The sequence below is a fragment of the Herpailurus yagouaroundi genome, unplaced genomic scaffold (genome assembly GCF_014898765.1).
Source record: "Herpailurus yagouaroundi ecotype Mexico unplaced genomic scaffold, PumYag 419, whole genome shotgun sequence".
In the NCBI taxonomy this organism is placed as follows: Eukaryota; Metazoa; Chordata; class Mammalia; order Carnivora; family Felidae; genus Herpailurus; species Herpailurus yagouaroundi.
The window spans coordinates 135308-157856 of NW_024412636.1; the positions used below are offsets into that span (position 1 = coordinate 135308).

At 45.4% G+C, this 22549-nt stretch overlaps 1 protein-coding gene across 3 annotated transcripts; it reads right to left on the minus strand.

The window, feature by feature from the left end:
- Window positions 1-3195: 3195 nt before the first annotated feature.
- On the minus strand, window positions 3196-21893 carry HMCES (5-hydroxymethylcytosine binding, ES cell specific). Of its 3 annotated transcripts, none has more exons than XM_040463705.1 (7): window positions 21805-21893; window positions 21105-21310; window positions 14511-14654; window positions 13894-14019; window positions 7202-7383; window positions 5716-5908; window positions 3196-3814 (listed from the first exon to the last, which is right to left on the minus strand). In XM_040463705.1, the coding sequence occupies exons 2-7, from the start codon at window positions 21285-21287 to the stop codon at window positions 3587-3589; spliced, it is 1056 nt and encodes a 351-aa protein (XP_040319639.1). In that variant the 5' UTR covers window positions 21288-21310; window positions 21805-21893; the 3' UTR covers window positions 3196-3586. The 3 variants fall into 3 exon arrangements, with proteins under 3 accessions (XP_040319639.1, XP_040319640.1, XP_040319641.1); XM_040463706.1 differs by having other exon boundaries at window positions 21759-21886; XM_040463707.1 differs by having other exon boundaries at window positions 21749-21873.
- Window positions 21894-22549: the final 656 nt, after the last annotated feature.

Genomic DNA, 22549 nt, shown 5'->3' on the forward strand with positions numbered 1-22549 from the left:
CTCTGGCTTCGAAGGGGGAGGGAGGGTATACAGGCTGAATGAGGATCTAGGAGTCTGAGGCCACCCATTACTATCTCTGGTTCCCATCACCAATCCATCCTCCGGGTGTTTGCAGCAGCAAACAGGAGCTTGTCCAGACTCTCTAAGTTTGAACACCTCTCCCAGGTCAGGAGCCCCTTGGATATGTCCTCAACTTAACCTATGCCTAGCTATGTGTTCTTGACCAAGCCCTTCCCTTGCCCCAGTCTGTTCTACCTCTACACGAAGCACGTTGGGCTTTAGGAACACAGGCTTTGTACTAGGAGATGGATCTAGATGGATTGCAGATGCGGGCAGATACCTGTCTATTAGGACCTGGAGTACTAGGGACCCTCTGCCTCTTCTAAGGCTACAAGAGGAGGGAAGAATCCCCTAAGGCCCGGACCCAGGCCCGGTCACTGCACAGGTAAAGCAGGGGTAAGGGGAGCTGCCATTGGGGGGCCCAGCCAAGGGGCCAGACAGAATTTAGGGCTGTCCCACCTGCCCCAGGAAACAGCTGGGGCCCTGGCCTGACTTGGCCACATCAACTGGGAGGTGAAGGCTGCCCTCTATGTCCCTCAGATTTATTCTTTAAAAGCAAAGGACAAGAAGAGGTGTTCCACTGCTGTAAGTAAGCAAGGTAAGTATTGGCAAAAGGTGGGATTCATATGTCCCTGAAGTAAGTGAAAATCTGTGGAGAGCAATTTGGCAATACCTATGAAGGCTGTTGACCCAGCCAAGAAAAAAAAAATTTGCAGAACGAAATGCCCAAGAAGATAACCATTTTTGAAAACCTGAAACTCAAAGGGGCGCCTGGGTGGCGCAGTCGGTTAAGCGTCTGACTTTAGCCAGGTCACGATCTCGCGGTCCGTGAGTTCAAGCCCCGCGTCAGGCTCTGGGCTGATGGCTCAGAGCCTGGAGCCTGTTTCCGATTCTGTGTCTCCCTCTCTCTCTGCCCCTCGCCCGTTCATGCTCTGTCTCTCTGTCCCAAAAATAAATAAACGTTGAAAAAAAAACAAAGAAAAAAAAACAAACCTGAAAATCACAAAATATGTTATCAGGTACATGAATGTGCTTTTAACATCACATTTATTTGCAAGTAAACCTGAGTGAAAAGGACACATGCGCCTGAGGACATTTTGTCATCTGACTTCAGCTCTGGTCATGATCTCTGGTGGGTTCAAACCCTGCATTGCGCTCTGTGCTGACAGCTCAGAACCTGGAGCCTGCTTTGGATTCTGTGATTCCATGTCTCTCTCTCTCTTTCTCGCCCTACCCCGCTCCTTCTCTCTCCCTCAAAACTAAAAATTAAAAAAGAAAAAAGAAAAAAAGTCCCCACCACAGTGATTTCCAACACTGACAAATAGTGGAGATGGTAATAAAAAACAAAGGGAATTTCATTTTTGTTGCTTATTAAATTTGAAGCAAATATGACAAAATAGTCGTAACAGTCAATCTCTGGTTAGTTACATGTATTTTTAAATTTCTTGGTAATACTAACAACCAAAAGCCCACGCAAATCAGCCCAAACAAAACGAGGTCACAGTGAAAACGCCCCCGCCTGCAGGGTGCAGGAAGCCGGAGTGCTAACCACCCAGGGCCAACTCCGCCCCCTCAGCCGGAAGGGAGGCCGCTCCAAAGAGGAATTTGGAGAGCGGGGGAAGGCGGGCCTCCGCTGTGGTCTGGGTTCCGGGAGACTACTGACTAGCCTGTGCCCCGCCCCCGCGCAGCTCCCCGCCCCCCCTCCCAACTCGAAGGCGTGCCGCGCGCTCTCATTAGCAGGAACAGCGCCGGAGCTCCCCTCTGATTGGTAAGAATTGCGATCCTTGATTTGCATAGGGCTTGGAGCCAGCGCCCCCGCCTCTCGCGGGCTGCGTCTGCGCGGTGGTCCAATCGCACTGGGCGGCCTGCCACCCGCGGAGCGCGATGGGTACGCCCCGCCCTTCCTCCTCCTCTCGTCGGCCCACTTCCGTGCAAAGCCCAGCGCAGCGTTTTGTGCTCCTCGTCTCCCTGATGCCCCATAGAGGAAGTAGCGGAGCGGCCCTAGCGCTCCTGGAGAGTCTTCTGTGCCCCATCCTGTGGGAGGGCCTCTCCTGTCTCACCAGCGCCCCGCGCTTGTTCTCCATGGTCCGTGCACCCTCTTCTTCCCCGGAGGTTTGCTGGAGACCCCACTGACAGCGGCCCTCTGGCTTTTCCAGTCCCTTGGATATAGGCGCTAGGCGCGCGCGCACACCCACACCCACAATTGCCAGGTGTGGTGGTTATCTGTCTAATGCCTGCCGCTTCTTGCCCAGGGTGGGGCATGTAGTAAGTGCTCACATTCACCTAACAAGTACTTAAACACCTACCATTAACACTGGGGGAAAATAACGGTGAAAAAGCGGCCCCTGCTTTCAGAGAACTAATGATCTGGGTGGGGAGAGGTTAATAGATAACCATTCTAAATAATTATAAAGAAGGTTCACTGCCAAGGAGGAGTCTGCAGAGTACATCACAGGGACTCTGACCAGGCTGGGGCGGATGGTCAGCCCTGCTCCGGTCCCCAAGTCCATGTCACCCTCGTACCCTGCTCTGCTCTGAGGCTGGGAATCTGGATAGGGCTTGGTGGGCTGTGATGGGGTATTCTCCTCAACCAGATCCTATGCTCCTTGTGGTTAGGACAGAGTTTTGGCCTCTACAGCATTCTCCCCCTAGTCCCCTGTGTTTGGCAAGCACCCAGGTTGGTTTTAAGCTAAAGGATTCACAGGGGTGCCTGGGTGGCTCAGTTGGTTTAAGCGTCCCAACTCTGGCCCAGGTCATGATCTCACAACTGGTGGGTTTGAGCCCCGCATCAGGTTCTGCTGACAGCTCAGAGCCTGGAGCCTGCTAAGGATTCTGTGTCTCCCTCTCTCTCTGCCCCTCCCCTGCTCATGCTCGGTCTCAGAAATAAATAAAAAACCATTAAAAATTTTTAAGCTAAAGGATTCACAAAACTTACAAGTATTAAGAATAAACAGACTCAATAAAGAACATTCCCTAACCCCCACTGAACCTTCTTACTATTTCCAAGAAAGCAGTTTTATCCACAGAAAGCCCCAGTGCTCCATATTTGTGACAAAGTCCATTCCCTAGGACTGATCCTAGGAGAAAACAGTAAGATCCAGAACTTCCCCTAACAGCAGCATTTTCTGGAATGTAGACAGTTTATCAAATATAATTTATTCAGAAAAAAAGATAACGTCTTAAGAACTTAATTCCAAAAGCTGGCAGAAAACAGCCTTTTGTAAGCAGTACCAGGTCAGGGCTGAGAATTGCCAGCAGGGTCCACCAGTCAAACCAGCAGAGGGCAACAGCCATAAAGCCCCTTATGCACTGATGGTGGTGGCCCCTCCTCTTTCTAGGCTGCCCATTTGCCCCCCTGTGGGTTCATGGTGCAGGCAGGATAGCTACTCATTCATAAACCCACAACTGTCAACTACTACTGTGCTACCGCATCCCAAAGCAAATCCACAAACATACAACGCAAGCACCTGTCACCAGCAACAATATTTAATGCAGCAAATTGTGGCAGTAGTCTCTGAAAGTCCTGTTACTGGTTGTGCGGCCGCTTGGCCACGGGCTCCTCTTGCTTCAGCCATCGCTCCAAGAGTCCTGTGGCACCTCTCTTGGTGGGGAGTGGGCTCTTCTGCAGGAACTGGTTGGACCACTGGGGCACATCTGACTCTGTCTTTTGGGGTGTTTTGGGGTCTTCCTTTTTGGGTGACTTTGTGGCCAGCCATTGCATCATCTTCTGGCTACTACGACTTGCCTTGGGCTCCTAGGACAAAGAACACTCAAACCACCCAGCTCTAGCTTTTAGGAAAACACCAACTCCAAGGGAAGAAACAGGGGTAGAGGCATTAGGTACTGACCCAGGCTTAGAAAATGTTATTAAGAGCCAGATGGGGATGACTGGTCAGGAGTGAGGGGAAGGAAGGAGCAACTGAGTATGCTCCAAGGGGTACAAACAGGCAGGGACCAGCTCTCAGAGCAAGCTTCACATATAAGGTGCGTGGGACTGGTCAGAAAAGAGAGTTGATGAGCATTTCAAACAGGTGCAGAGAAAGAAGCTTTCTTAGGGAAGAGGATGTAGTTCAGTGAGAGCAGGCTGAGCGCAGGGAAATGACACTGGAGAGGTATGGCTTTGAAGAGTCACCATGATTAAGGATTCAGCTAAGGCTGAACAGGCTGACTTGTTTCCCCGCTGGGCAGCCTCTCCTTGACCAGCCTGCTCCCTCCTGCTCTCTCACACCTGCACCCCAACGCTGAACTGAAGGTTCTGAATTTGCATAATGCCACCTCTCCAGAATGGGAGTTCTTCAGGAGTAAAGACCATGACAGAAATGGGGCAGAGTCTAGTACAAAATGAATGCGTATCATTACATTTTTAGAGACAGCTAAGAAATAAAAGATCAGGGTTGCAGGAGTTAGCAAAGAACTGCAACAAACGAAAAAGATGACACAGAGTATGGAAAACGTAGAAACCTGAATAAAAATGGCGGGGGGGAGCTGTTTTGTAATCATTGTCCTTAACACTTCTCAGGCATTCTAAGATGTCTATTCTTGGAACACTCAGCCATGTCCTACTTTTTTTTTTTTTTTACTTTTTTTTTTAAATTTATTTTTGAGACAGAGAGAGAGCATGAACGGGGGAGGGTCAGAGAGAGAGGGAGACACAGAATCTGAAATGGGCTCCAGGCTCTGAGCTGTCAGCACAGAGCCCGATGCGGGGCTTGAACTCACGGACTGCGAGATCATGACCTGAGCCGAAGTCGGACGCCCAACTGACTGAGCCACCCAGGCACCCAGCCATGTCCAGTTAAGTCCCTCTGTGCCACCTGGAAACAGTTGCTACTCCTAAATCTTCATCCCCAAATATTGGCAAAAGCCAGTTTTTTGCTCTGGAACTTCTGTTCCCACTGGAGGCCTTTGGTCTGCTCACCTTCCCTTGAAAATACAACTGGATCCTTGCCAATTCTAAAAAGTTAAAGTTCAGGGCAGGAATGTTCTCAAATCCTCCTAAAGGAGTACAAGGATTGGAACTCCTCCAACTTGTAGTTGGGAAAGCAGATACAGAAAAGAGAAAAAAAACTACACAGCTGGGAGGCAAAGATACAATTATGGACAAGGATTCCTTTGTCTTTCTTATAATCACCCTCTAGATTAGGAATCTTCAAACTTGGCTTATCAGACTTACTTAAGAAGCTTCTTAAAGACACAGAAGCCCAAGCCCAGCCTTGAACACTGACTCAATAGGTCTAGGTAGGATCCAGCATTTACATTTTGAAAGAGCTCTCCTGAGGAGTCTGAGTCACAGCCAGCTTGGAGAATCACTGCTCTGTTCAACCTTGCCATACCCAAGGAAATGTGAGCATTGGGTGTTTTAAATTAGAGCTAATTGTTGTGTGCCTGGGTGGCACAGTCGGTTAAGCATCTGACTTCGGCTTAGGTTTGTGAGTTCGAGCCCTGCTTCGGGTGAGCCCCACTTTTCTCTCTCTCTCTCTCTCTCTCTCTCTCTCAAAAAAATAAATAAAAATAAATAAATAAATAAATAAATAAATAAATAAATAAGTTAAAAAAACATAAAGCTAATTGGGAAAGGCCGTATCCTAAAAGAAAAAGATATCTTGACAGAAGACAGAAAGCTCAGAAAGGACTGTCAGAATCACAGGCCCCTACCTTTTTGACCAGTAGGCTGATAGGAGTCACACATTCAGGAGTGTTGTTCCCGGAGTCGTTCACCACGGAAGAGACTGCATGGAAGGTGATATTCTCTGTGGGGTGGATTAACTTCAGAGCTTCCTGAGTTGAGACCTCACCAAAGTCAAGCCATTTAGAGACTTCCTCCTCTCCATCTAATATGGCAGGCATCCTAGCCAGTGAGGTAGAGACATTAGTTGGCAGGTAGAGTAGAGTGAGGGTAGGGACAGAAGGGAGACTTGAGTCAGTACAAATCATCCTAAGGAGAAGCTCGTCCTTCCTCTGCACCTCACATGCTGATTGTTGCCATGTGCTCCTTGACCACAACTTGACAGGGCACAAAATTCACCACGAGGAGAACGAGCTTACACAGTTTTATGGCAAAGACAGTGAACGGTGCTATGACTGGATCCAGAGCACTCCAGTGTACATGCTAACCAACTGGTAAACTTCCCACGATGCCTCAGCCAAGAATTAAAGGGAAATTAAAGGGAAAACTTTTATAATATTAATCTCTAAATTTACAGTAAGAGTTATTCCCATAATTGTGAACTACGCCTATGCCTCAGAAGGCAAAATGGCTGCCTAAGATGCCTCCTGGGACCCAGAAGATGTTAGGAATAATTTTCTCAGCAGTGATACAGAAGTTAATTGCAGGAGGAGGCTATACGTTGGATCAAATTGTTCAATTCTGATTAAATACATACCTATTATAAATGCATGTCTTGAAGGAACAACACTTCAAAGGCAGAAAGACATGCCCAGGATTTAAGACCGCAAAAGATCATAAATTTTAAATAATCTTCCTTTCATTTCATAATAGCTCATAAGCTACAACTTTTCCAACACTCATTTCCAGAAGCAAATTTTTCTAAGGTAAAGTGCCATATTTAATGTAATATCTACATAGACAACAATAGTACTGTTTTTAATATACAGATCCCTATTATTTCTTCATGTGTTCCTGACCAATTTTTAGGTGTTGCCCCTTAAAACCCCACTTTTCTCATAAGTTCTTGGGTATACACTGTACAGTTTTGCATAGTGTGACTTTTAGGAACACGTCATATTATAGCGAAACTGACTATAACTGTATTTTGCAAAACAACTGCTACTCTCTAAATTTGTGCATACAGGGGCGCCTGGGTGGCTCAGTCAGTTGGGCGTCCGACTTCGGCTCAGGTCACGATCTCACTGTCTGTGGGTTTGAGCCCCGTGTCGGGCTCTGTGCTGACTGCTCAGAGCCTGGAGCCTGCTTCAATCTAGATTCTGTGTCTCCCTCTCTCTCTGACCCTCCCCCGTTCATGCTCTGTCTCTCTCTGTCTCAAAAATAAAGAAATGTTAAAAAAAAAAAAAAAAAATTTGTGCATACAGAAACACTGAATCCAAAAGCTACCTATCTAAAAGCAGGAAACAAATCTTCCTCTGAATCCTTTTGGACCCAGGGATAAGATCTGTGACTTGCCTAGGGTGAATGTCATTCAAGCTTTTGCAGGAATCTACTGTGATGATGGTGTAGGAATACAGAAGGTCTCCTCCTTCTGGGGGCTCCCAGCAGTCAAAGATCCCCGCCATTGTCAGCAGCCTCCAGTTGTCCCAGACTTTCTTCCAGTGCTCAGGACTCTCTGCAACATCAGTGCTACCTGACTGGAAGCAAAATATGTGGACAGATTAGATATTCAGCAGCCCCCTCCTACACACAGTTGGGTACTACTATAGACTTAACATGACAATGTTTAGAGGTACTTCAGCCCATGTGTTATTAACTGTTCTTGATCCACTGTTGCCAAAAGAAAGAGGTTTGGTGGTAAGTACCCACTGAAGCTATGGATTTATGGCTCCTTAATGCTTTCAGAATACAAACCGATACCATCAGTAGGCATTCAGGTTTTCCAGGATCTAGCCTGTCATTCCCCTCCACCCTAACAATAAGAAAAAAAGCTAGGAGAGGCACCTGGGTGGCTCAGTCAGTGATCTCACGGTTTTGTGACTTTGAGTCTCATGTTTGGGCTCTGTGCTGACAGATCAGAGCCTGGAGCCTGCTTTGGATTCTGTGTTTTCGTCTCTCTCTGCCCCTCCCCCACTCACACTCTGTCTCTTTCTTTCAAAAATAAATAAACATGAAAAAAAAAAAAAAAAAAAGCTAGGAGTACCTGGGTGGCTCAGTCAGTTAAGCATCCAACTTTGGCTGAGATCCTGATCTCAGGGCTTGTGAGTTCGAGCCCCACATCAGGCCCTATGCTGACAGCTCAGAGCCTGGAGCCTGCTTCGGATTCTGTGTCTCCCTCTCTCTCTGCCCCTCCCATTTGTGCGCTTGCTTTCTCTCTCTCTCTCTCTCAAAAATTAACATTAGAAGAAAAAAATATATATAAAAAAAGAAAAAAGCTAGATAATCTACAAAAATCATAACTTCAAAAAAAATTCATCAGAAAACTGAGGTCACTGGGCAACAAACTGGCCTGAACTTTACGGAAAGACAGGGGCCTCCAAGGGAAGACAAGACATAAGTACTGGCTTACTGATGGCAATAGGAGGAAGACAAGGCCTTCATTCAGACAAAATTATCACCAAATTGTTTAAAAGCACTGTGTGGGCTAGCCTGTGAGTCTAGAACCCGTGGGAGCTGCAGACATCAGGGGACTTTGCATCAGCTTGCAGACTCTTCTCCGTGAACCTTCCTAGCTGCTCACAAGAAAGATGGAGGCAGAGCAGGAGACTAGAGAAAGCCTTCCTTGCTGGTATGCGCCTAGAGGAGGGGAGCTCTCCTGCATCAGGAAAGGTGTGAAGTCCCACCCAATCATTTCTCCTCTAAGGAGCAAAAGCCTTAAGGGGCCAGAGTATGGGTTATAAACCCTATTGACCATAAGATACAGGTAAAGACCCACTGAGTCTGGGGAAGGGTGAAAGAAAAATCCCTCTACTCTCCTGGGGAAAGAGCAGGATCCCTGAGAAAGCCTGAGCCTGACAGTTCTGAGATTTGAGGCTGTATGAAGACAATAAAGAATGCTCTCCCACCCTTTAGATCAGCAAGCACCACATGGACAGCAACAGCAGCCTAATTCTGGGGAAGCAGCAAGAGCACAGACAGAGCCTCTCCACAGCACAGGCTCAAAGGGAAGTACTACAGCGGAAGGAAGCAGGGCTACTGAGAAAAACTCTCTGGAAAATCACCTTACCATGAACACAAAACGGCACAGAGAAATTTAAAACCTGTAATAAACAAAGGTAATCGTATCAACGAAACCAGTTCAGCTCCTGATAAGATCAACTCAACCTCACACATTACCCTATTAGAAGGGTAAGTGTATACATTTCCAGGCAAAAATTTATCTCAGCCTGTATGTCTGGCAATCAATCAAAAATTACAAGATCGGGGGTGCCTGGGTGGCTCAGTCAGTTGAGCATCTGACTTCGGCTCAGGTCATGATCTCGCCTTTGTGAGTTCGAGCCCCACGTCGGGCTCTGTGCTGACAGTGCACAGCCTGGAGCCTGCTTCAGAATCTGTCTCCCTCTCTCTCTGCCCTTCCCCTGCTCACACTCTGTCTCTCAAAAATAAATAAACATTAAAAAAAAATTTTTTTTTAAATTACAAGATGGGGTGCCTGGGTGGCTCAGTCAGTTGAGCATCCGACTCTTGATTTGGGATCAGATCATGATCCCTGGGGTTGTGAGATCGAGCCCTACACTGGGGTCCGTGCTAAGTGTAGAACCTGCTTAAGATTTTCTCTTTCTCCCTCTGCCCCTCTCCCCTGCTTGAATTCTCTCTCAAATTAAAAAAAAAAAAAAGCCAGAAAACAAAATGAACTGTCAAGGGATATAGAGATCAACAGAACCAGACTCAAGATACCACTTTCCCCAAATGCTCAACTATCAGAGGGAATTTAAAATAAGTTTAATTTTGGGCCCCTGGGTGGGCTCAGTCAGTAGGCATCTGACTTCAGCTCAGGTCATGATTTCATGGTTTTTGAGTTCGAGCCCCGTGTCAGGCTCTGTACTGACCGCTCAGAGCCTGGAGCCTGCTTGCTTCAGATTTTGTGTCTCCCTCATCTGCCTCTTCCCTGTTCACGCTTTGTCTGTCTGTGTCTCTCTCTCAGAAATAAACATTAAAAAATGTTTAGTTAATATGTTAAAGGTTCTTGGGGCACCTGGGTGGCTTAGGCATCTGACTCTTAATCTCAGCTCAGGTCATGATCTTGGCGTCATGAGCTCACATCCGTGTTGGGTGTGAAGTCTACTTAAAAAAAATGTTAAAGGCTCTTATAGAAAAGGTGAACAGCGTACATTAAACAGTTAAGAAATGTTGGCAAAATAAGAAAATATCAGTGAACTTAAAAACTTGACAGTAAAAACTACCCAAACTAAAACACAGAGATAAAATAAAATACACAGAACACTGAAGAACTATGGGACAATATCAAATGGTCTAACGTGCAATTAGAATCACAGAATGTGAAGAGAAATGAGTAAGAAGAAATATCTGAATATACAATGGCTGAAAATTTACCAAAAATTATGAGAGACATCAAACCACAGACAGGAGGAAGCTCAGTGAACATGCCAAACATACAAACGCACAAAACTACACACATCATATTAAAACTGCTAAAAACCAATGGGAAATGTTGAAGGCATTAGGGAAAGAGGAGTGATAGAAACACATTACAAATGGAAGAAAAAAGACAAAAATTAGAGTAGACTTCTCAAAAAAACCCTAGAAGAGCCAGAGCCTATGGAGTACTTTTTTTAAGTGCTGGAAAAAAACCAAAAGACTGCCAACCCAGAATTCTATACACAGTGAAAACACCGTTCAAAAATGGAAATTAGTGGGGGTACCTGGGTGGCTCAGTCGGTTAAGCATTTGACTCTTGATTTTGGCTCAGGTCATGATCTTACGGTTGGTGGGTTCAAGTTCCGGGTCGGGCTCTGTGCTCATAGCTTAGAGCCTGGAGCCTGCTTCAGATTCTGTGTGTGTGTCTCTCTGCCCATCCCCCACTTGTGCTCTGTCTCTCTCTCTTTCTCTCAAAAAAAATGTAAAAAAAATGTGTATTACAGAATAGCTACCAAAAGCATTTTTATTCTATTTTTGTTTTTTTAACTAAACAAAGCTTCTTTTTATATTTTATCTTATTTATTTATTTTTAAATTTTATTATTAAAAAAAAAAATTTTTTTTAACGTTTATTTATTTTTGGGACAGAGAGAGACAGAGCATGAACGGGGGAGGGGCAGAGAGAGAGGGAGACACAGAATCGGAAGCAGGCTCCAGACTCTGAGCCATCAGCCCAGAGCCGACGCGGGGCTCGAACCCACGGACCGCGAGATCGTGACCTGAGCTGAAGTCGGACGCTTAACCGACTGAGCCACCCAGGCGCCCCTATTATTTTATTTTTGAGAGCGCATGTGTGTAAGCAAGCAGGGGAGGGGCAGGGAGACAGGGGAAGAAGGAATCTTCTTTTTAATGTTTATTTATTTTGAGAGTGAGAGAGAGCTTAAGTGGGGGAGGAGCAGAGGGAGGGGGAGAGAGAGAGAATCCCAGGCAGACTCTGCATTGTCAGTGAGGAACCCAATGTGGGGCTCGAACCCATGAACCATGAGGTCACGACCTGAGCTGAAGTTGGATGTTTAACCGACTGGACACCCACCCAGGTGACCCACAAAAACTTTACTTATTTATTTAAAATTTTTTTGAGAGAGAGCAGGGGACGGGGTAGAGGGAGAAAGAGAGAGTATCAAGTAGGGTCTGCATTGTTAGCACAGAGCTTGTCACAGGGCTTGATTCCACGACCCTGGGATCATGACCTGAGCTGAATTTTAAGAGTTGTATGCTTGACCAACTGAGCCACCCGGATGCCCTCCAAAAACAATTTTTAAAAAATTTTTAAATATTTATTTAAATTTGAGAGAGAGAGCGAGCGTGTGCACAAGCAGGGGAAGGGCAGAGAGAGAGAGGGAGACAGAATCCAAAGCAGGCTTCAGGGTTCAAACCCACAAACTGTGAGGTCACGACCTGAGCCGAAGTCAGATACCTAACCAATTTAACATTTTTAAAAGAAGTAAAAGTAAGCAGCCAACAGTGGAGACGAAATGGAATCATAAAAAGTACTGAATCCAAAAGCAGCCGGGAAAAACATGAGAAAAGGAAAAACAAGCTAATGAAAACAACTAGCAAACTAGCAGAATGCTGAATTTTTAACCCCACCAGATTGCTAACTACATCAAGTGCAAATCTTCTAAACGTTACAAAGTTCCCTCCTCTGGGAAGCCTTCTGAGTCACCCCAGTCTCAGTTACGTGCTGTCTTCTGTGCCGCCATAACCTCACAAGCATGCCTTCAGTGAGCATTCACCGCTGACCTGCAACTGTTGACTTGTGTGTGTCTTGGTAATCGAGTATCAAGGACAGAAATCCTGTCTCACTTTACTTCCAGGAGACTAGTAGCAGGACCATATACAATCGTATGTGGTTAATGAAAGTCCAGTGAACAGATACATTTTTATAGGTAAGGAAAACTGTATAGGACTGAAGGAAGTCCCATCCTAATCCACACAAATGCCTCGTAGTCTCTCAAGAAGAGTGTCTGAGGAAATTGCAATTTTAAGATAGGAAATTCCTAAAGATGGAAAAGCTAAGCACTAGGAATCTTTTGGAGTGGATTCCTCTAGAGAGCCCCAGAATTCTGACTTACTAGTAAATCAATTTAATTAATTAATTTATTTTTAAAGGTTTTATTTTTTTTTTTAATTTTTTTTTCAACGTTTATTTATTTTTGGGACAGAGAGAGACAGAGCATGAACGGGGGAGGGGCAGAGAGAGAGGGAGACACAGAATTGGAAACAGGCTCCAGGCTCTGAGCCATCAGCCCAGAGCCTGACACGGGGCTCGAACTCACGGACCGCGAGATCGTGACCTGGCTGAAGTCGGATGCTTAACCAACTGCGCCACCCAGGCGCCCCATAAAGGTTTTATTTTTAAGGAATCTCTATACCCAATGTGGGGCTTGAACTCGCAACCCTGAGATTGAGTCACATGCTCCACTGACTGAGCCAGCCAGGCGCCCCCCCATAATTTGCAATTTTAACAAAGCAAACTGCAGTGAGAACGCAAAGGCTTTAGCAGTATTAGAGCAGTAAATCTGATTAAAATGAAAACATGATGTTGGCACATCTGATTTGTTTTCAATCTCCTCATAATGTTCTGTGAACAGGCTAAATTTACCATTTGTCTTAAAATGAAAGTTCTAGGGGCGCCTGGGTGGCTCAGTTGGTTAAACATCCGACTTCAGTCAGGTCATGATCTCAGTTTGTGAGTTCGAGCCCCACATTGGGCTCTGTGCTGTCGGTTCGGAGCCTGGAGCCTGCTTCGGATTCTGTGTCTCCTTCTCTCTCCACCCTTCCCCTGCTCATGCTCCGTCTCTCTCTGCCTCTCAAAAAATGAATAAACATTAAAAAAATAAATAAATAAAATAAAATAAATGAAAGTTCTACGAGGAAAATGTGAAGTATAGAGTTACCATGTGACCTGGCCAATTCACCCCTAGGTATAAACTTGAGAAATTAAAACATACCCATGTAACAACTTGTACACGAATGTCCATAGCAGCCTTATTTATAACCATGAAAAGTAGAAACAACCCAAGTGTCCATCAACTGGTGAATGAATAAACAAAATGTGGCCTTTCCATATAATGGACTATTACTCAGCCATAAACAAGCAATTAAATAGTGACACATGCTATCACATGGATCAACCTTGAAAACCTTATACTGAGTAAAACAAGCCAGATACAAAAGACCATATATTATACGACTCCAAATATATTAAATGTCCAATTAGGCAAATCTATAGCGACTGAAAGATTTGTGGTTCCCAGGACTGGGAAGAATAGGGAATGGACAGTGACAGATAACAGATACGGGATTTCTTTTGGGGGCAATGAAAATGTAATATTAGACAGCAGTGATGGTTGCACAACTTTGACTATACTACAAAAACCGCTGACTTGCATCCTTTAAAAAGGTGAATTTTATGGTGAATTATAGCTCAATAAAGCAGTTATGTCAAAAAAAATAACCCACAACTCTAGGAGGAAAGATACAAAATGTCCTTTTTTGCATCGGTTTCTCTGTTCCTTTCCAAACTGTGAATGCTGTTGACAATACCTCTTCTGTTTTGGCTTGGGGAAAATAGATGAAGTACGGCTGCTTGTGGCTTGTTCCCTGACGTCTCTGCCACTCGTAGAATCCATCTGCTAAGACGACACAGCGTCTTCCCTTTCCAAGAGGGACCTGAGGAAAAACGTGAGCAAGATACAGTCTTGGTGACAGAATGTTTCATGTACTTGAGCGAAAAATCTCACATCCACCAATGTGTGACCTTAATTATTTAATGTCTGTGTGCCTCACTTTCCTTACGCATAACTTCCTTATGCAGATGTTGAAAAGATTAAATAATGTACTCCAGCCCCAGCTGTCATTTGATTATAAGTGCATGAAAACCTCCAAGTGAAAACTGTCTAGTTGTCATTCTCTCTCTCTCTCTCTCTCTCTCTCAACCTAGTCAACCTACAAAATATGAGAAGTAATAGTTTTGTTTTAAACCACTATGTGTTGGCATGATTTATCATGCAGTAATATGCATAACCACCCTCAACATTATTCGCGACTGGGAACACACTTTCCAGGAGATCCTTATTTTATTTCTCAGGTATATAAGATACTAACAACTCTGTCAGAAAACAGAACAGAATATGTGCCTTTTCTCTAGACCAGCTACCTACCTTGAAGGACCGTTTCTCCATTATGGTATCACTACGACAGTTGGTAGTGTTGAACTGAAGTTTGGAAGGATCATCCTCTTTGAACCAAGATGGGACCAAGCCCCATCTCATGGGAGCAATGATACGCTCAGATGGGTCTGCACCCTGCCATGGGAAAAGGTTAAGATCCAGTGAGTAGAGCATAATGAAATTTACAAAACCAAATTTGGCACATGCATTATGTTACTATTAATATCAAAATACAAAAAGTACAGAGAAGAACACTAAAAGGGAAAGATCTATTTGAAAAACAATTTTAATGATTTATCTATCATGATGTGAGTAACTTGAACTCTTCAGCAATTGATGTTCTTTAGTATTTATTAGAATGTAAGACATACTGCTTGGGTAGGGTGGGGGATACAAAGAAGTTTAGTCCCTGTAAACTTTGAATTAGTGCCTGCTATGAGAGAGAGAGAGTGCTAGGCCTAGCAGTTCATGTGGTTCCAGCTCTTAAAAAGAACATACTACAGAGGAGCTGGGGTGGCTTGGTTGGTTGAGTGTCCAACTCTTGATTTTGGCTCAGATCATGATCCCAGGATTGTGGGATCGAGCCCCATGTTGGGTTCGGCACTGAGCATGGAGCCACTTAAAGCTCCTCACTCTCTCTCTCTCTCCTTCTCTACACCATTCACACTCTCTCTCTAAAATAAAAATAAATAAATAAGTCAGCACATGTTACAGACAACGATAATACAATGAGGGACATGCTAGGATGAGGGATGTTCAGGGTGCTGTGGGGGCACATAGAAGAGTGCTTAACTTCAAAGGACTTGCACGATGACATATGAGGCCACAAAGACATAAAAACATTAATAATATAATATACAACAAAACATTAATAATGTAAGATACAATAGGCTAAGGGCCATAGAAGTGGTACATACAAGGGGCGCCTGGGTGGCTCAGTCGGTTGAGCGTCCGACTTCGGCTCAGGTCATGATCTCACAGCTCGTGGGTTCGAGCCCCGTGTCAGGCTCTGTGCTGACAGCTGAGCCTGGAGCCTGCTTCCGATTCTGTCTCCCTCTCTCTCTGCCCCTAACCCACTCTCATTCTGTCTCTGTGTCTCTCAAAAATAAATAAACATTTTTTAAAAATTAAAAAAAAAAAAAAAAAAAGAAGTGGTACATACAAGGAGTCACAAAGGAGTTCAGCAGAGAGTGATCCGTGAGAGATGGAATGGAAAAGTATTAGCTCCTTAGAGGAGACAGAAAGGACAGGGGTGGGGTAGTTCTTAAATTGGATCCCACAAGGGGTACAAAATGCAGACAAAGAAGAGAATGGGAGGGAAGACCAGATATGAAATTAAACGAACATGGGTGCCTGGCTGGCTCAGTTGGAGGAGTGTGTAACTCTTGATCTTGGGGTCATGAATTCCAGCCCTACACTGGTTGTAGAGATTACTAAAAAAAGTAACTAAACTTAAAAAAAAAATTAAATGAACAAAGAGGCAATGTCAAGAATGTGTAGGAAGTGGTTTTGTGCAGAAAAGTTATAGCAAGTCCAAGGATGCTATTTTCAGGAAGGCCTGCTTACAAGGTTGGCCCTTAGCATCTGGGACCTTGGATTTTGAGTGTTCCCCTTTTCCTAACAGATACAGGATGGTTCACTGTACCTAGTCTGTACAAAAATGAGATTTATGCTGAACATCTGCTTTCCTTTTGAGACTCTGGAATTTAGGTACTTGCTAGGCAGAGTACCTAATAAAAACCCTGGGCTTTTAGTTTCTAATGGATTGCCCCAGGCAGAAACACCACACATTACTGTATTTTTCATTGCTGGAGAAGGATATTTCCTGGTATATCTCCTCACAGGAAGAAGAGAACCTAAGGAAGCCTATGCATGGATTTTTTTCCAGACTCCTACTTATGTCTCTTTCCCTTGCTAATGCTATTGCGTATCTTTTCACTGTAATAAACCTGAGCCTTATACGCTAAGTCCTTCTAACCTAATCTCCAAATGTGGGGGTACTCTTAGGGGCCTCTGACACATAGTCGTTACACTTTATTGGGGTAATTGGCCCCTTGAGACTTTGATGAAATCTACAGATTAAAATGCACGCGCGCGCGCGCACACACACTATTCTATGTGGTGTGGTACAATACAGGTTGGAAGAGACCATGAGCAGAGAGTGAATTCTATTACTCAGCCATAAACAAGCAATGAAGTAGTGACACATTCTATCAAATGGATCAACCTTGAAAACATTACACTGAGTAAAATAAGCCAGATATCTCTGACAACTCAAAGCCTGGAGCCTGCTTCAGATCTTGTGTCTCCCTCTCTCTCTGCTCCTCCTGCTCATGCTCTCTTTCTCTCTCTTTCTCAAAAATAAATAAACATTTAAATAAGTAAGTAAGTAAATAAAATATTAGCCAGCACTCTAGCACTATGCTTGGGAGCAATTTTTTTTTTTAATTTATTTATTTTGAAAGAGAGAGAAAAAGTCCAAGTGGGTGGAGAGAGAGGGAGAGAAAGAGAGAATACCAAGCAGGCTCTGCACTGTCAGCTCAGAGCCCCATGGGGGACTCAAACTCAGAAACCATGAGATCATGAGATCATAACCTGAGCCAAAGTCAGACACTCTGAGCCACCCAGGTGCCCAGCTTGGGGGCAATTTCAAACAGTGAAATCACCAACGAAATGCAGAGAAATGCAAGAAATAGCACTAAATCAACTCCAAGAAGAGTACTTGTTTACAATGTAAGAGCTGAAACAAGAAGGTAGAGTTTTGCCTTACTCAACCTCAGCTGGGAATGTGTACTTTGGGTAATTCAAAATTTCTTCCTGTCTATATGTCTGTGAAAGACTTCAAAAGCGACATGAGTATTATTTTGGGGAATATACACAATTTTAGCAAGCAGACACATTTGCAAACATGAAATCTACAAATAATGAGTTTCAACTGTGCGTGTGTGTATACATACGCACACGTGTGTATATTTTCCCGCTTAAAGACAGAGGCAGTCTGGGTATATTGTATGCCAAGAGGCAGGAAAAACAAAAGCAACCGATGAGCGTGCAACGTAACTAAGGAAAAGACTACCCTAGAAGAAATGGTAGTATAACTGAACTAACAGTTGACTTCGCTCCTTGGTGAGTTCCACATAGAAACTATGCCAGGTGGAGTCACACAAAGGAAACTATTTGCAGCAAATAAGACGGGAGGAGGGAGTAAGATGGGGGAAGTGGAGATGGGGGTGGTGGTGACTGGGTTTATTTTAGGGTTAGGATGAACATTCAGAAAGGGGAGCTTTGTCACTGAATGTGAAAGTGGACATAAGGCTGCACAGGTGTACTTAGAGAACATGCCTATACATGCAACCTATATTACATTAAAGAAGCCTGTGCTCCTTATAAGGAAGCAGAGGTAACTGTAGGACAAGGGGAAAGGGGTTAAGTGCAGGCTCAGGGACAGCAGTGTGTGAACTGCATGGGGCTTGGGCTCATTATTTCAGGTAAGGAATGCTGGACCTTGTTTACTTTTGAAACAGCACTGGGAGTTTTACCACTGGTATGGTTAGGCTACTTCCTGGACTGGTAGAGAGTGTTAGTTTTTGCATTCCCTTTTTTCCCTTAAAATCCTTAACTACAGGAGGTTTTTGTATTTCTTTGTAATTCTGACACCTCCTTTTGAAATTCTGCAAGAAGTGTGCTTAAGGCAAGTGGAGCCAGTAGGGCGTAGATCACGGAAAATAGGTGGGGGCCTAAAATGACTTCTCTTGTGTCACCAAAGCTATGTCTCATCTTTCTTTTTCTGGGGGCCCCTCATTCCTTCTGTTTACAGTAGGGTAGACAATGAAAATCTAAGTGTTAATCTCATCTGAGATAGGAAGAGAAAGAAAGTATGAAAACAGAGCTTTTGTAAGTCCTCTTTTCCAGAATCAAACGTGCCTTCCAAGCCCCCTACCCAAAGCATAAATGAGAGAACATTATACAATGGTCAACTAAATGGATTCTCATCAGGAATCTGCAAGACAACAATACTCTAAATTTGAGATTCGCAACATGTGGCAAGTGTGACAATCCTTCCCCACCACCAAGATCTAGGGGGTAGAAATCTGGCGGGTAGAGGCCAGCAAAGCTGCTAAACATTCTGCAGTGCACAGGACAGCTTCCCACCACAAAGAATCTGGTGGTTAGAGGCCAGTAATGCTACCGGCATCTGGTAGGTAGAGGCCAGCAATGCTGATAAACATGCTGCAATGCACAGGACAGCTTTTCACAGCAAAGACTTTTCCCACCCAAAATGTTGATACTGCTTAGGTTGAGAAATCCTACTTTTACAAATCCCACTGATCCCCTTTAATGCTAGTGTGTTCACTGGACGATTGAAAACTAAACCTAAACATGAGGCTGCCCCCTACTGGGAACAAGAAATAAAAGGTGGCTGAGAAGCCAAAATACTGAAAATATTGCTCAATATTAGTCATCTTTTTCCTCTACCCTTTTGGACTTGTGACCAGAACAGCTGGTAGAGCTGGGGTAGATAAATGAAAGAGGAAGTAATCTGCAAATCAGTGGTTTCAAATGCAAATATTGCAATCTGTACACGTGTTGGCCGTTGATGATAAGGTTTAATGAACAGCTGAAATGATTCCAATTTTGTTTTACAATTTACAGGTTTGAGACAAATGGAACCTCAAATTTTATCAAAATTAGGAAACCCCAGCAATCTTAACAAAATTTATTAGAGATGTGGAATCAAAACACTACATCAGCAAATTCATACCACTGACGGAAAGAGAGGGCTACTTTTGCTAGAGGCTCCACCTTCCCCATTCCTAGTTCCGGGAAGCATCCACTGGAGTGGGGAAAGTGGTCTGGACCTCAGTCCCAGCTCTGTCCCTCATTTGCTGGGTAACCTAGGACAAGTCACAATATGTCTACACTTCTTTACATCTGCTAAAACAAATATTTTCTTCCAGCTGACATTCATTCTATAATTTTAAAGAGGTGGTATAAAGAGAACCAAGGCTAAAAAAGAATAAGGACCACACATTTAATCTCTCTTTTCACTTGAAATTAGGTCTTCCTCTGAGACATGTTTAATTCTTTCCTTTCCAAGTTAAGATCCCCCATGATATTTATTTTGATTTCCCTCTCATAAAAAAAAATTTTTTTTTTAGTTTCAACAGGGAGGTATGCACCCAGTAAAAATGGCTCAAGAATAAGCCATTTTCTATTTCATTCAACAAAAAAGATCAATGTTATTTAGTATGCTTATTTCTTCTAAATATTATATTTTTGAGAGAGAGAGAGAGAGAAAGAGTGCAACAGAGTGCGAGCAGGCGTGGAGCAGAAAGAGAAGGAGACACAGAATCTGAAGCAGATTCCAGGCTCTAAGCTGTCAGCACAGAGCCCGATGTAGGGCTCGAACTCAAGAACCGCGAGATCATGACCTGAGCCAAAGTCAGATGCCTTAACCGACTGAGCCACCTGGGGGCCCATTTATTTCAAGTAATATAGAAATGAATCTTGACTACAATATTATTACAAGAGTTCTGAAGAGTAAGTAGCAAGGGTATAATTGACTTTATAAAGTGATTTAAGCATTATGGATCCAATAGAATAAATACCCATGATGGAAAACAATCATAATTTTTCATAACCTCTCAAGGGCATTTAAAATGCTTAAGACATGGAGAAACCAACCATTCATTTCTAGAATTAAGCATTTTATTTACTACATGCTAGCACTGGCACACAGTTGCACGCACACACCTGAACACACACATTCAGGAGATAAAGCAAAGAACCAAAACATGATTATGAATTATTGGTCACTCCAACACTACATGGGTAAATACTGTAGAAACAATGAGGTGGAATTAAACTTCAGATAACCAAACCAAATGCATCTGTTCCTAGTTTCAATAAAAGACAAAACGTAAACCGACTGAAAACACAAGCAGAAAAAAATAGAAACTTCAACATTCAAGAAGCACCACAAGTGTTTCACATTAGCTAGCCTTAATCCTGCCCTAGGCCTAGAGATTCTGGTTCAACTGGGCTGGTAAAGGGGCATGGAAATCTTTTTTTTTTTTTTTCCAAAGGTACTCAAATGACCTTGATGATCAGTGAGGTTTGAAAGATGTGATCTTAAAAAACCTTCGAGGGGCGCCTGGGTGGCTCAGTCATTAAGCGCGGGGCTCTGGCTCAGGTCACGATCTCAAGGTTAGTGAGTTCCAGCCCCATATTGCGCTCTGCGCTGACGTTCGGAGCCTGCCTGGGATTGTCTCTCTCTCTCAAAATAAATAAAAACATTAAAAAAAAAAAGCACCCAAAGGGGGGGGGGGGGCGTGTTCAAATAAATTTGGCACGTATTATAACTAGCCTTCCACTGAGCCTGAAGAATAAATACGGAATCCTCTTCTAAGGTAAGAAGAAAGCGATAAAACTTCTTGCAGTGAGGTCCAGAGTGGTTCTCAACTGGGGATCAGACTATATGAGCAACGGCTGGTTTTCAAGTTCAATGTCAGGGGCTGAGCAGACGCCAAACCCTACAGAAGCGGATGGGCCGGAAGCTGGTGTGGCGCAGAGACCCGCGGTTACCTTCTCAAAGTGCAGACGTGACAAGAGCACGGGGCTGTTCGACTGAGGGCTCGTGTTGTAAGAGGGGCAGTACTTGTCGGGGTCCTTCCACTCGGGGAGCCGCTCCCGGCCCTGCCGGTCCCGATAGGCACACGCTCTCGCGAGCACATCTATGGGCAGGTGACAGGAGGTTCGGCCGCACATCCTCCGGCGGGGCCCCGCACACCCTGAAGACGAGAGCACACCGGGGGCGGGTCGCACTCGCGTATTCACGGCTCTCTCTCCACGCCGCGCGGGCACCCATGCGCGGGGAGGCGGCCCGCTCCGAGGTGCTATTCTTGCAGCTCAGCGGTGCGGCCAAGAAACACACGAGGCGGGGGGAGGGGGGGGGACGGGTACGGTCACAGCTGGAGCCACTTCCTCTGCGTGACCCTCCCCGGCCCCGCTCCTCCTCTCCCCTCAGGGCACCGACTGGGGCCTCCCGCCCGCTAAAGCTCCAGGACTGCAGCCGGCGCCGCCAGGGGGCCGGCCCTCCCGGAGGAGAGGTCCGGGACCCCCGCGTCCCCGCCCGCTCCACCTCGCGGCTCCGCGCCCGGGCCGCGGGCCGCCTCGGCCGGCCGCCCCGCCTCTCCTCCATTCGGCCCCGCAGTCCCGCCTCTCCTCACCTCGTCTCACTTCGCCTCACTTCGCCTCACGTCCACCTCCGCCCGCCTAGCCTCACCTCACGTTCACCTCCTCTAGGCCGCCCGCGACGCTCTTCCCCCGCGGGCGCTCCGGCTCGGCTGGCCAGCGCTCCCGGTTCCAGGCCCCACCCCCAGCCAGGTCAGCCCCGCCCCCAGCGACGGCGCCTAGCCCCGCCCCCACGCGCCTGGAGGTTCCCGTGGCGTCCAGCTATCTGAAAGTGGGGGGGGGGGGGGGAGACTACCACTGGCTTTGGGGACTCCCCGGTTCTCGAAGCTCAGCTCTCCTCCGTGAAGGCCCACTCCCTGCCGTAGGAATGGGGTGGGGCCCAGGGAGCGTGAGGTGTCCTGGTCTGTATAGTGGGAGCCGGAATTAGAGCACTGGGTCGTCGTAGGGATGATAACGGATTACTTCGCAGTGAGGCTAACTGCCTCAGAGTTTGGGACAAACGTTGAGAAACCATCAGGAAAACTTACGTGAATCATACAAGTCACTCTTAAACTTCAGTGGGCACCAGAATGTGACTTTCCAGGCCTTTGGCTACCTCCCCAACCCCAAATCTGAATTCCTGAGTCAGGCCTAGATTTTAGAAAACAGGCTTTGCAGGCCTGTTTCAGCCATGAAATTATCAAAGCCGCCTGGCTTGACTTTAAAAGGGTAGGCCTCCGAGCCTGCTGCCTTGGGTCGTGAACCAAGGATTTCTGCATCTTCAGCCAATAGAGTGCTCTCTAAGGCCTGTCTGTTCTCTGTGCATTCACTGAACTGGGAGCAGGGAAACCCCAATA

Excerpts from the sequence above, each read along its gene's own strand:
- HMCES (XM_040463705.1), bottom strand. The coding sequence starts at position 21,287 with ATGTGCGGCCGAACCTCCTGTCACCTGCCCATAGATGTGCTCGCGAGA. Across the intron at positions 14,020-14,510 it reads TGGAGAAACGGTCCTTCAAG|GTCCCTCTTGGAAAGGGAAG; the intron begins GTAGGTAGCTGG and ends GTTTTTCCTCAG. Across the intron at positions 5,909-7,201 it reads TTGAATGACATTCACCCTAG|GATGCCTGCCATATTAGATG; the intron begins GCAAGTCACAGA and ends CTCACTGGCTAG.